The sequence below is a fragment of the Arvicola amphibius genome, chromosome 4, assembly GCF_903992535.2.
Source record: "Arvicola amphibius chromosome 4, mArvAmp1.2, whole genome shotgun sequence".
Classification (NCBI taxonomy): domain Eukaryota; kingdom Metazoa; phylum Chordata; class Mammalia; order Rodentia; family Cricetidae; genus Arvicola; species Arvicola amphibius.
The window spans coordinates 514,100-528,006 of NC_052050.1; the positions used below are offsets into that span (position 1 = coordinate 514,100).

At 48.1% G+C, this 13,907-nt stretch overlaps 1 protein-coding gene across 1 annotated transcript; it reads right to left on the reverse strand.

Moving 5' to 3' along the window:
* Positions 1-4,160: 4,160 nt before the first annotated feature.
* On the reverse strand, positions 4,161-13,435 carry LOC119813485 (fructosamine 3 kinase related protein). The gene is made up of 6 exons (XM_038328831.1): positions 13,256-13,435; positions 9,611-9,762; positions 8,809-8,900; positions 7,499-7,581; positions 5,551-5,673; positions 4,161-5,335 (listed from the first exon to the last, which is right to left on the reverse strand). The coding sequence occupies exons 1-6, from the start codon at positions 13,394-13,396 to the stop codon at positions 4,997-4,999; spliced, it is 930 nt and encodes a 309-aa protein (XP_038184759.1). The 5' UTR covers positions 13,397-13,435; the 3' UTR covers positions 4,161-4,996.
* Between the last annotated feature and the right edge of the window lie 472 nt (positions 13,436-13,907).

Sequence of the window (13,907 nt, forward strand, 5' to 3'; positions counted from 1 at the left end):
CACTCGGGTGCGCACTATCGCTACAAGCTCCTATTGCACCAGAGCTGAGGTGGGAGGGGGAAGAAGGGGGAATTCTACCAGACAGCTATTTCTCCCCAAGACAATCTCTACCCGGGGTAGCAGGGATGCAAAGGCTCTCAAAGCTCTCCTACGAGGCTCATTCCGGAATTTCTATTCCAAGTTGACTCATCCCAGGGGAGCAGGACCCCCAGACCTGATCTTGAGTGTTTGGTAAAGCCTGGGAGACAGAGAGAAAGTGCCCTGTGTCCTCACAGCATACATGTGAAGTCCCAGTGTATCTGTCTGCACCATCTGGGGTCCACCCTTAGCCCTGTGCTCCCTGCACAACTGGGTGGATCAGGAGTGGTCCACAGGAAGATTTGGGCCAGGGCTTCTTTATCCTTGCAATATAAGGCACAGCCTGGAAACTCAGCTATCCTGTGGAGAGGCTATAAGCTTAGCTAGGCTCTCACTGGACAGATTAGGGTGGAGTCCTAGCCAGGGGGGTACCCTAGTTAGGCCTAGTGGCACCTTTAATGCCACAGGGCTGGGTGATAAAAGCTGAGCTGGGGGTTATGATAGCACCAGCCTGCCCCACCCAAGGTAGGTGGGACGCTAGACAGCCATGATAGGAAAGAAGTTTCAAGACACATATGCTCATGTTTACATGGGCACACACATGTATACAAGAACACCTTCACAGACTGGTATAGGGGACAGTCTGTGCCGAGGTAACCCTCAAGGGTTTTAGGAGAGGCTGCCTCAAATCCCAGCCCCCACCATGAGCTGCTGGTGCCCTCCTGTACTAATAATGTCTCCAGTGGGGTGAGTGATCCATTGTTGAACTTTCAGTGTGTGCTGGGGCACAAGTGAATGTCAGCTAAGTTCACAGCTGTCCTGTGAGAGGATCCTATAGTTACTTCCCACCTTCTCTATAAAGAAATCGAAGCACAGAGGAGTTGACTTGCACCCGACCCAGTGCTGGGATGTAGCTCAGAATATTTTAAACCGAATCTGGCTTTGGGTTCCATCCTCTAAATCCTCGTCTCAGGTCCCACGACGTGTCATCGAAAGCCTGACTGTACCATGCTGCTCAGGGTTTCCCTCCTGACCTGCCAGCTGACAGTTCAGCAGCTCTGACCCCGATCAGACACCCTCCTATTAAGGGTGAAGCTCCTGTGAGATGAAGCTCAAAGCACATGTATACAAGAACACCTTCACAGACTGGTATAGGGGACAGTCTGTGCCGAGGTAACCCTCAAGGGTTTTAGGAGAGGCTGCCTCAAATCCCAGCCCCCACAGGAGAGATAATGTGTACGAGGCCACAATCAGCGAGCCTACCTTAGACGCTCCAGCAGGCCTCCGAAGGGCAAAGCCTGTCAGTTCTGGCTATCCCTGTGGTCCTTGTGGTCTGTCCCTGGCTCAGGACTGAAACTGGGTTCCCTGAGGGTCTTTAATAATTCCTGTTTCTGGCACCTGTGTGGGATGACTGGCATCTGGGCTCAGCAGACACTATCAACCAAAGTAGATTGATGTGGCCTCCTAATGTGGCTTGAACATTCCCAATCATGGACGCCACAGCGGGCATCTCCAGAGCCGAGGCTCCACCCAAGGGCCTTTTCTAACCTGGTTCTAAACCCAAGCACGGCTCCCTGTCTTCCCTCTGCGGGTCTTCCACGGCTCCAGGGACTGACCTAACTGGGGTGGTGAGGAAGTGAAAAAAACAACATACGGATGGACACACAGAAAAGGCCTGAACAGAGTGGACCAGACTTTCCGAGGGAGAGGCTTCGGCGTCCCAGCATCTCAGTGTTGAACAAGTAGCCAGGGTTTGTGGTATTCAGCTAAATGAAGGGGGTAGGCTTCAGTAATCTCAGCAGGAGTTGGAGCCGTCTCTGTAGGGGAGCAGTCTCAAGGCTGTGAATATCTGAGAAGAGAAAGCTATGGTGGGCTTTTTTTTTTTTTTTTTTTTTTTTTTTTGGTTTTTCGAGACAGGGTTTCCCTGTAGTTTCTAGAGCCTGTCCTGGAGCTAGCTCTTGTAGACCAGGCTGGCCTCGAACTCAGAGATCCGCCTGCCTCTGCCTCCCGAGTGCTGGGATTAAAGGCGTGCGTATGGTGGGCATTTTCTGCATGCATAGTCGACATCCACACTCAGACGGTAGGAAAGCCTTGTCGTTTCTCTGAGCATTTCCTGGAGGAAAGGCTTTGCCAGATTATCATGGATCTGAGCTTTGGTGTGGATCTTGCAGATTCATGTGGAAAGCAAACCCACATGAGCCTTCTCTGCTCCCCACACAACTGGTTATAATCCGTCAAGGCCATACCAAGTAGATGAACTTGACAGTGTGGAGAGCTCACTCCAAAAATCAGATAGAACAGCCATCTATAGGAAACGTAACTGCTGTCTCCATCTGAGGCCTGTCCTACCACTGTTCCTTGACATAACGCATTGAAAGCAGCGTAACCAGAAACTTTTTCATTATTGGCTGACAAATTGACTGTGTAGAGAATTCAGGGTGGTCAGACTAAGAAGGCTCCATTGCTTGTCAGCTTCTTTAACCATTGGGAAGTTTGAGGCATTTTAATTCTTCATAGGATCTGTCCCCTCTCTGGAGGTTTCTAGGCTATTCTGTGTAACTGGTGTCTAGAAATCCCAGGGATGTGTTTCAGGTGAAACTGTCATCAGTCTCTGGACAGGGTGCTAGGTTATCTCAGAAAGAAAGCCTGTCTTCCCACAGCCCTTTGAGCTTCACTCAGGTCATGACAGACTTAACTACGACGAGAGGCACACAGGAAGAAGCTGTGAGAACAGGACCCAACTGGACAGGGAGGGCTAATAAGAGCCACTAACAATTCAGAGGCAAGACAGTTGGGATACTAAGTCCTCTGAAAACAGCAGGGTCTCCAGGTGGTGGTGGCACACCTCTAATCCTAGAACTTGGGGGGCAGAGGTAGGAGGATCTCTGTGAGTTCGAGGCCAGCCTGGTCTACACAGTGAGTTCCAGGTACAGAGAAACCCTGTCTCGATAAAACCGAAAAAAAAAAGTAGTATGGATTTTATGGGTGTAAAAGATGAAACAAAACCAGAAAGCAAACTGGAGAGGAGGTGAGCAGAGGGCTGAGGAGAACCAGGGTTTCACGGCTGGCCTAGGCGACACGAGACCTTGAGATGGTTTGAATGAAAATGTCCTCCTTAGCTCAGACGTTTGAGTAGTTGGCCCCAGTTGGTAGCGCTCATTGGGTAGGTTTCCTAGAGGAAGCACGTTATGGGGGTGGGCTTTGAAATGTGAAAGCTACAGGCCATTCCAGATTCACTCTCTGTGTCTCGTGCTTGAGTTTAAGATGTGAGCTCTAAGCTCTCAGCTCCCGGCTCCAGTCCCCAGGTCTGCCACCTGCTGCCATGTGACCTCCTTCATTACGGCCCCTAACGCTCTGTAGCTGTGGCCTAAATCAACTCCTTCCTCTAGAAACCACCTTGGCCATGATGTTTTACCAGTAGAAAAATAACTAATAAGTCCCCTTGCAAAACAGGAAGAAACATCAGTTGTACCTATTTGTTGTCACAATAGAGCATTACAATATTTTCTGGCAAACAGCTAAGATAATGTTCAGCACATGTATGTGGAAAAAAGTCTCAGGCATCACTGAAACAACTGCAATTTTATTCAAATTTTTAGGCAAAAAGATTTATCAGCATCAATTTCAACCATGAAATTTCCCATTTCTACAATGCTGAAAGACAAAAAATAATAATACAAATGTTCATATGTTGCAAGGAAATGACAATTTTAGAAAACAGCACAATGTTGCAAGGAGCCACTTGTTCGTCCTGGCTGCCCAGAACCAAAATAATCACACAGAAACTGTGTTAATTAAATCACTGCTTGGCCCATTAGCTCTAGCTTCAATCAAGAGCAGAAATATACATATAACAAAATTGACCTAAAATTTGTATCAATAAACCAAGATCCATACCAATGTAAATCTCTGTAGCAGCACAAAGCAGGGTAGTGGTGGTGCACATCTTTAACCCCAGCACTCAGGAGGCTGAGGCAGGTGGATCTCTAAGTTTGAGGTCAGCCTTATCTACAGAGTGAGTTCCAGGACAGTCAGAGCTACAGAGAGAAACCCTGTCTTGAAAACAAAAAGAAGAAAAGAAGAAGAAGAGGAGGAGGAAGAAGAGGAGGAGGAGGAGGAAGAGGAGGAAGAAAAGGAAGAAGATGAAGAAGAGGAAGAGGAAGAAGAAGGGGAGGGAGAGAGGGAGGGGGAGGAGGAGGAGAAAACAGCACAAAGCTGGCATAACATTTTTCCAGGCTCCTAAACTGAGCCAAGTTACCCTAAGGTTGGTAGCTTGATCGGTCTGCAAACCAATCTCCAGACTTGCTCAGCTTGTAGCAGGGTTCAGAAGCACTATATAAGCAGAGGGAATATCACTGATTTCAGAGTTGGTCATTACTCAAATCTAAGAAGATGACTCCATGTCTAGATCAAGCCTGACCATCACAAAGCATCACTGTGAAGAGCTCAGAAATGTTCCAAATGCACAACAAGGAAGCGATGGGAGGCGGGCACCTTGACCACACCAACACAGTCCTCACAGTTCTTTTCCTTTGCAGCACAGTGTGGCGCACTGTACCCAAACTTCCTAAGTCTCTGCTCAAATCACCACTGAGGCCTAACCTAGCCAGAAAGTCTCACAATGTATGCAACTTCAGGATTATATAACCATTCCTCCGAAATAACCCATTCTCTACAAAGCTAAGAAATAAGACGTCAAGGGATCTTAAGCAAATGCAGCTATGGAGTAAGTGGGAAGAATTCACGAGGAAAAGACGGTGGAGAATCATGAACTCCTTGGAACAGCTGGAGTCTGGTCACCTGACTCCGAGGCACTTCCCTCAGGGCAGTGACGCTTGTGAGGCAAGACTTGATCTGGACACAGAGTCATCTTGTTAGGAGACCCAGCACACTCAGAGGAGACTGCCCTCTGGCCAGTTCATTTGCTGAGGTTCCTCATTATGTTGAGAGAGGATCCTCTGTACCCAGATCCAAAATGATTCCAGTGGTTCAGATAGTGAAAAAGCTGATACAGCTGTAAGCGCTTATCAAATCCCGGGGCTTTAGGGATTTTGCTATGATAGGCAGAGTGAAAAGAGCTGCTGAAGCCCCCGAACATGCCAGCTATTGCCAGCTCATACTCTGAGTGGCCATAGAAGGAAGCTGGATCAAAGATGATGGGCCCAGAGGAATCTTCTGCTACGTTCCCTCCCCAGAGGTCTCCGTGCAGTAAGGCAGGCACAATTTCCAGGTCACGAAACAGGTCAGGAATCTTCAACTGCAAGAAAGATGGAGTCTTAGACAAGGCGGTCAATGAATATGGAGGTGCAGGGTCTTCCTAAGGGCTGTCCCACAGCCCTGTCTGAGCCGTTACTCAGATGTGCCTGACTCAGAGAGATAGGACACTGCTGTAAGAAATACAGGCAGCGCTGCCCACGCCCTGGTGCCTCCCCCATCAGTGCCCAGTGGGTACACAGAGAAGGCCCTGCTCACCTGCAGAGCAGACCACAGCTCGAGAGCTTCCCGGTCACCAGACCTCTTCTCCACCATGTCCATCTGGGGTTGAATGCGCTGCCTGGCATAGAATGTGACCCAGTCTTTCTGCCAGTCATTTACCTGCTCAGGAGAAAGTATAGCACAAAGCAGACTGTCTTAGTCAGGGTTTCTATTGCTGCAACCAAAGACCATGACCAAAAAGCAAGTTGGGGAGGAGAGGGTTTATTTGGCTTACACTGCAGCATTGCTGTTCATCACCGGAGGAAGTCAGGACAGGAACTCAAACAGAGCAGGATCCCAGAGGCAGGAGCTGATACAGAGGCCATGGAGGGGAGCTGTTTACTAGTTTGCTTCCCATGGCTTGCTCAGCCTGCATTCTTATAGAGCCCAGGACCAGCAGCCCAGGGGTAGCCCCACCCCCCGTGGTAAATGAGAAGATGCGTTAGAGCTGGATCTCAAGGAGGCATCTCCTCAGCTGAGGCTCCTCCTCTGAGGACTCCAGCTTGTGTCAAGCTGACACGCAAAGTCAGTACACAGACTGAAGGAGACTTGAGTGCCCAGAACTCCCAAAGTAGAATGGGCTGCAGGAAGCATGAAGAGGAGGCAAAGGGCCGAGGGATGACCGGGCAGCATGAAGTCTCAACACAGCGTCCTGGGGGCATGGTCAGCGGGGTGTGCCGGGTGACTAGCTGCAGCCTTCCAGGCCTGGAGATCAACTCAAACAACTTAACTACAACCACTATGGGACAAAGGCCTGAGCTGGCTGACCCTCTGGATCTCAGGGCTTGTTTCTGACCATCTACCTGGCCACATTTTACCTTTTCCTGAGAGATGAGAAAAGTCATATGGAACCTATTTCAAAAGAACTCCCGAAGAAGAACATCCAGGCACAGGTTCTTACCACCCGGCTATGGCCCTGTGCCCACCACAAAACATCTAGTGTAGTAGGCCGCTTGCTTGTTCCTAGCCGCCCAGACTCCCAAATAACCACACAGGAACTGTATTAAATAAATCACTGCTTGGCCTATTAGCTCTAGCTTCTTATTGGCTAACTCTTACTTCTTAATTCAACCCATTTCTATTAGTCTGTGTATCGCCACGTGGCTGTGGCTTACCAGCAAGGTTCCATCTGGCATCTGTCTCTAGCAGAGCTACTCTGCCTTCTTTCTCCCAGAATTAGTTCCCCCCACCACCTAGCTCTATTCTGCTAAGCCACTGACCAAAACAGCTCCTTTATTCATTAACGAATAAAAGCAACACATATACAGAAGAACTTTCCATATCAATCTAGTTTGGGTTTTTTGTTTTGCTTTGTTTCTTGAGAGTTTTTCTGTGTAGCCTTGGCTGTCCTGGAACTTGCTAGGTAGACCAGGCTGGCCTCTGCCTCCCGAATACTGGGATTAAAGTGGTGATACACAGATTAATAGAAATGGGTTAAGATGTAAAAGCTAGCTAGGAATATGCCTGAGTCATCAGCCAAACAGTGTTGTAATTAGTATAGTTTCTGTGTGACTATTCAGGTCTGGGTGGCCAGGAAACCAACATGTAGTCTCGTGTAGTCTCTGTGGAGTCTCCATTTACAGATATCTACAAGTTCAAGGCCATCTGGTCTACATAGTGAGCTCCAGACCAGTCAAAGCTACATAGTGAGATCTTGTCTCAAAACAAACAAACAAATAATTATAAGCAAAATAAAACAAAAGTTACAGATTTTTTTCATTCTTAACCCTTCCTTGAAACCCAACATCCTAACATTTGTTCTTCTGTCTCATTTTCCATCTTAATCTAACATGTGAGTTTACTTCATGTCAACTTCTTAAAAATTATCAGGGAAAAAATGGTGCAAAGACTTACAAAATCTCCCAAAAAGGAGGAGGGCAACTTCCCTGCTGCGTCTGAATAGCCGGTCTGACTGTGGAATGGAGGTCAGTTCTGTGCCACTCACCTGGGGGAGGTACCCACAGCATGTCACGACATCAAATCCAAACTGGTCCACAAAGGGCCGCTCTGTCTGTCCACTTCCTTTCCCTTTCACACAAAAAGAAACAAAGAAAGGTCACTAGTTTGTCCCCTTGTCCCAAAAGATCCTCAGCCCACCCTGGGAGCTCAGAGCTGTTCCTTCACAGTCAGCATGCCATTACCTCCCCATGCCTGCACCCAGAGATAAGCAAGACCCTCAGATCACTCCAAATAGCATCTGCTTTAGCAAACTTAATAAGCAAGGACACTGGCTATTCCGGAAGCAGAACCAAGTACCAGAGAATGCATGGGGATGGAGGGCTACAAAACACTGCCAAAAATAAATCAAACATGCATTTATTTAGAGAGGAAAAAATATCTATTACACAACCCATCAGGAAAAGAGGTTTTCAGGGGCCAAAGTAGTTCCATTTTTGACAGATAAAATTATTATACTTGCTGGGTCATGGTGGTGCACACACCTTGAATCCTAGCACTAGGGAGGCAGAGGCAGGCAGATCTCTGTTAGTTCGAGGCCAGCCTGGTCTACACAGTGAGTACCAGGACAGCCAAAGCTACCCAGAGAAACCCTGTCTCAAAAAATAAACAAACAAAAACCTATTACACTTTGAAATGGCATCAAACTCATGTGCCTCCCCAAACTCAAGAAACTCTTAATAATGAATTCCATGCAGCCTGGAAGCAACAGGAAAGCCAGTTAATGGGCCTATTAGTAGATCCTCATAGCACAGAGACAGGCTGATGGTATCACCAGTGTGTCATCGTAGGCTGTCAGGGGCAGGCTGTCAGGACCCATCAGTAGAACATGACACAGTAGACCAGATTTCAGCTGCTTTCTGACGATCAGCTGTTCTGTCTAGCAGAGTCAGCACGTGGATTACCAACTGTCAGCCTGAAAATCCTGGGAAATTCTCTCAATGCTAACACCATCCTTTGTTCTACGATGGGGGCATTAGGGCCATCATTCTGAGTCTCAAGGGTGGTGTGTACATGGAAGAGACAACAATGTGTTTAAAGGAGCCACTTTGCACTGAAAGCTAAAACAACTTCGATTCGACTCCCTTCTGGAGGGTGAGACGTGAAGCGACATGACATCACACAGCTTCACGCCCAGCGATACTTCCTGTCCTTCAGGATGTCTAAGACACACTGTGGCGCATCACATCCATGGCGTTCACTGCACGGCAAATGTGCAGCCTTAGGGTGTCCACCCTTGCTCGGCATCAGCACAGGCTACAGCATCACCCCACCCTTTCTCCCGAGAGGGTCCCTTACCCACGGTGCCAGCCTCCTTCAGGAGCCCCTCTCCAAGCTTCTTGTTCTCAAGGTGCAGGTCTGCGAGCTGGGACCCAAGCTTGGCAGCGTGACTAAAACCAAAACACAGGAACTAAACAGATGGCACACAGACAGCAGAGAGATCCATCTGAAAGATCTCAAGGCACAGAAAGCAGGTCAAGCATGGAGCACAAAGTTCATCCTACTGGAGACTGGAGAGAGGACTCAGTGCTCAAGAGCACTGGATATTCATCTGGAGGACCACATGGCAGCTCCCAACTGTCCAGACAGATCCAGTTCCAGGAATCTATCACACCAGGCATGCATGTGGTACACATATCTGTGCTGTGTATGCAGGCAAAATATCCATGCACATAAAATAAAATATTTTTTTTAAAAAAAAAAAGTTCATTCTACTGAAATAGGAGGAAAACTAGGTATGGAGGCACAATAGCAAGAATTCTAGGAAGGAGGAGGCAGGAGTATCAAGCCTCAGCTGCACAAGACTGTTTCAAAATAAAGAAACAAAATTGAAATAGGAGATTCCCGTTATTTGACCGCCTTTCCTAGTCTTCTTGGACTTTGCAACAGAGTCTTCTGTAATCATCTCACTTTGAGAGAGCCCTCTCTCTGGCTTTTAGTTGGCAGAGAGGACATGCCAGTCAGACTATAGGGTCATCATCTGTGTAGCCAAGGGCTCTTTACACCACACCTCAAAATCACGTCCCCAAAATAAAACAACCACACCGGGGAAAAATAGAGCCTTTTCCTCTTAAGCAGAAAGGATGGCATAGAGACAGACCTGCTCAGGTACCGCATGTCCAAATGCTCCATCACTAGCATACTCCCGCCTCCGGGGGCATCCAGGACCTTGATAGGCTTGGGAACTTTCACTGTGTCTGTCTTCATGATGGCCGTTAGACTGGCCATCTCCCCTTCAAACATTCTCTTAGCCTGTCAGTCAAACAATGGAGAGGAAACCAAGGTCAGCAGAGAAAGACCAGTTACACACGCTTCCTTCAGGCATTACAGTTCCAAACCACATGTATGCAGAGAGGACTCAAGACATGGCCAGTGCTTTCTGGGAACTCATGGGAAAAACAGAAGTGCCAAAGTCACACGGGTATGAGAAAGTCTTCCCAGTTCGGGGCTGCATTTTTTTGTTTGCTTGCTTTGTGTTTTTGAGACAGAGTTTCTCCACATAGCCCTAGCTGTCCTGGAACTCACCCTGTAGACCATGCTGTCCTCAGACTCAGAGATTCATCTGCCTCTGCCTCCCGAGTGCTGGGATTAAAGGTGTGCACCACCACCGCCTTCTGTTTGTTAGTTTTTTTGAGACAGTTTTTTTTTCTGTGTACCCTTGGCTGCCCTGGAACTGGCTATGTGGGACAGGTTGGCCTCAAACTCATTAGAGAACTGCCTGCTTTGCCTCCCACATATGCCAATCAATCGATCTTGAAGCATCGCCATCACAAGATTGAGAATCCATATACCAACAGAAATTCCACTCCTTCTCACTCAATAGCCATTGCCCACCCCAGGACGCTCTCTCTGCCCTGGCTTCTGTCATCAAAGAGCTATTCTGCCCATTTGGTCATTCTTTTTTTTTTTTATTTTTTTTTGAGGATGCAGCTTTTTATTGGAATATTTTCAATTGTGTTTGCAAACATTAACACTAGGGGAAAACAAAAAATTTTATTCCATAGGAGCCTGCTGGATAGCAGCCTCAGCGACCCTCATGGGAGACAGATGGGTGGAGGCCTCATCGACCTCCTCAAGAAGACACTGGGTCTCAGCCTCTTGAGAAAGGTCCTCCTCTCACGTCATTCGACTGCAGAAATAATTAACCAAGTTGGAGATCATCTGGGAAACGTCCTTTTGACAATAAGGAGGCCCGAATATCAAAATCTCTGCATACTCTTCAGGGTGCCAATGGGTCAATTGAAGCGAGGTACGTGACGTGCTCTTGACATGTGGGATGTACTCTCCATCCTTGCCAAACATCGCTTCCACGAGCCAAGCATTTACATACACTGTTACTGGGTCATCCAGATGCTCCATACAGGACCACTTGGGCAGCGTGCTGGAGTCTCCAACCACTTCAGATAAGGCCCCTTCTTTGCGCTGCAGCTGGACCAGTGACTTGTAAGTCTTAAAAGGGGCCATAGTGTACCAGTATCGTCACAAACAACCTAGGCAACTCCAAACCCAGTAAACCCCTTGGTCATTCTTTTTGTTGTTGTTGTTTTTATGAGACAGGGTTTTGCTGTGTAGTCCATACTGGCCTCAAACTCACAATCCCCCTGCCTCAGCCTCCTGAGTGCTGCTTGATCATTTTACACAGAGGGACATGGGGAGTGGGGTCTGGTGTATTTGTTATGCCTTCACCATGTATTCTATTTCACAGTGTGAACATCCCTAACTGAACTGTGGAAATTCTCCTACTTATTCTCGTAGTTACTACCTCTGTGAATTTGGGCAAGCTACTTAAGCTTTCTTGGCTTCAGTTTCCTTGCCTATAAAATGAGAGAATACTAAATTTTTTAAACTTGGGTTATGATTGAGTTATTAGCTAACACACAGCCCGTTCTAAACACTTTACAGATGTTATTACTCACTAACAGGGCCAACGTTTCTGAGAAGAAAGGTAAGAGCTATGTCCTAGACAGAACCTTCACAACAATCTCTTTAGAATATGAACTTTCGCAAAGGTCCTGGTGAAAGAAACTACTTTAAGAGGGAGCATTGGACCATTGTGGAAACAAAACAAAATCTGGAAACAAACTAAAATTGAGATAAACCAATCACGAACATTCATAAGAGTCACATACAAACAGTCAAGTGGGGAAAAATTTAGACCAGGTATATCCTAGCAAGGCATAAAAAAGCAAATACAGGAGCAGCCAGGTAGTCCTATCTCACAGAAAGCAGAACATGGAAGAACTGGATTTTCAACACAACAGTTATATCTGCAATCAGCAGATGTTTGCCTTACAGTCTGTGTACCCGCATCACTTATGCGATGCACCAAAGGGAGAGGAAGGCTGGAGCACTGAAAATAGACTTTGGAGAACCCAGCAGCGGGGGCTGTCAAGGTGGCTTAGCGGTTAAAAGAGCACACCGCTCTTGCAGAGGGCCTGAATTCAGTTCCCAGCTCTCACATCAGTTAAGCCATAACTACCTGTAATTCCAGCTGCAGGAGGATCTGATGCCTTGGTTCTCATGGGCACCACACTCACATCCCTCCCAACATACGCAATCATACACATCATCTTTAAAATTGAATAAATAAATAAATTAATTAATTAAAAAAAAAAACCTCAGCAGTATATGCTGGCTGATATGTGTAATCATACCTAACTTGAGAGGCTGAGGATTCCATAGTAAGTTCCAGGCTAGCCTGGGCTACATATAGTGTGAAATTGTGTCATAAAGAATAAATAAAATAAAATGCTCCCTGAGAAAGAGAATGCAAGTTCAGATAGGAATTGAACTCAGGACCTCTGCTAAGCAACTCTGAGTTTGAGGCCAGCCATAAAATATGAAGGCCATCACGGTCACACCAAGCACCAGCACTGAGGATAAGTTAGTGCAAGAGTAACTTCAAGACGGGGCAAGTGTTGAGAAAATAATTTCAAAGGTTAACACACACGTGAAAGGTTGGATTCCTTTCTTGAAAGAAAAATGCAAGCCAGGCTTGTGGCTAAGACCTGTAACCCCAGCAAGAATCTGAAACAAGAGGACTGCGTTTGGAGGTCAGCCTTGGTTACAGACACCAATTCTAAGGAAAGGATAAAAAAAAAAGCACTTTGAGGGTGTGTGAGGTGCAGGGCTCGGCAAGAAGATAAACACCTTTAGTCTTATCCAGAAAGTCCTACAGAAGCCATCCACCTCCCTTGCAACCAAGCCCTGGAGAGAGCAGCTTAAAACGAAAATTGGACAGCAGCAACCAGGAACACAACTGAAGCAGCGGAGCTCGCCCTGCTGAAGCAATAGGGCACTTCAGAAAAGGTCCGCACACAAACTGAAGGTGGTGGGGTGAGTGCATTATGCTTGACACTTTAAGATCTTTGATGCGTGAGCTTTAGTCCCTGCGAGTTGAAATAAGCTCTAGATAAAAACGCACGTCCTCTGACGTGTCTCAAAACTCGTCAAACATAAAGGCTTTCCTCATAGATGTGGACACTGCGATCTCAAAACACCACAGCATCCGCGAAGCCAGTGCGGCCGGAGTGTGCAAAGGTTGAGTGTGCAAAGGCCCGAGGCCAGAGTGAGACCGCCGGGGTATGGCGGTCACGCGTGGACGGTGGCCGGACAGAGCCTATGGCTGCACACTGGGACTCTAACCCTACCCACACCACGGGATCTCAGACACACACCGTGCACCCAAGCCAGGCCCCATTTCAGCCCCGGGCCAAGGGGCCGGACCCAGCACCGGTGGTCCTACCTCCGCCTTGGAGTTCACTTTCACAAACACTCGTCCTCTGTCCGTGTCGTAACTCTGGCCCTGGCTAATGCACCCGCCTCCCGAGTGACCCGTAGCTTTGACCGAGCTGTAACCCAGCTCCCGCTTCAGCACCGTCTCCATGGCAGTTGCAAGACAGCAAACCTGCTTCAGGCCTGCAGCAGAAGCGGGTAGAGCGGCGGGGCGGGGCCGACACGGGACAGTGATGGGATTGGGTGACGAGGAGGAAGGGGCGGGGACACCGTTGGAGAGGCGAGATCTGATTGGTTATGGTGAGGTGAGCGGCAAGGCCACACCCACAGGTTCACTTCGGCTGCAGTGGGGCTGGCGCTGGGAAGTGGGTGTGGGGGCCCAACCTGGTGGCCCCCTCCGCGTGCAACCTCTTCTCCATTCAAACTGCTTCGAAGCAGTTCCCGAACTGCTGTGAAGACAGAGGGAGGTTGCTCCCGCCTCCGGGCTCTACCCAACCCAGCAGAACTGCCCGTGAAACCGTTAGTGAGATGAAGCTGAGCCTCTAGGGATCTGCAGAGGGCGATGCAATCCCTTCCCAGGCTGTGCTTTCCTTGCCGTGTCCCTGCCCTCCAGTGGGAGACACGGAGATCCTTGAGCTCACAGATAAGCTAGGGGAACGAGG

Excerpts from the sequence above, each read along its gene's own strand:
- LOC119813485 (XM_038328831.1), bottom strand. The coding sequence starts at position 13,396 with ATGGAGACGGTGCTGAAGCGGGAGCTGGGTTACAGCTCGGTCAAAGCT. Across the intron at positions 8,901-9,610 it reads GACATGCGGTACCTGAGCAG|TCACGCTGCCAAGCTTGGGT; the intron begins GTCTGTCTCTAT and ends TTTTGGTTTTAG. Across the intron at positions 5,674-7,498 it reads GCTGTGGGTACCTCCCCCAG|GTAAATGACTGGCAGAAAGA; the intron begins GTGAGTGGCACA and ends TCTCCTGAGCAG.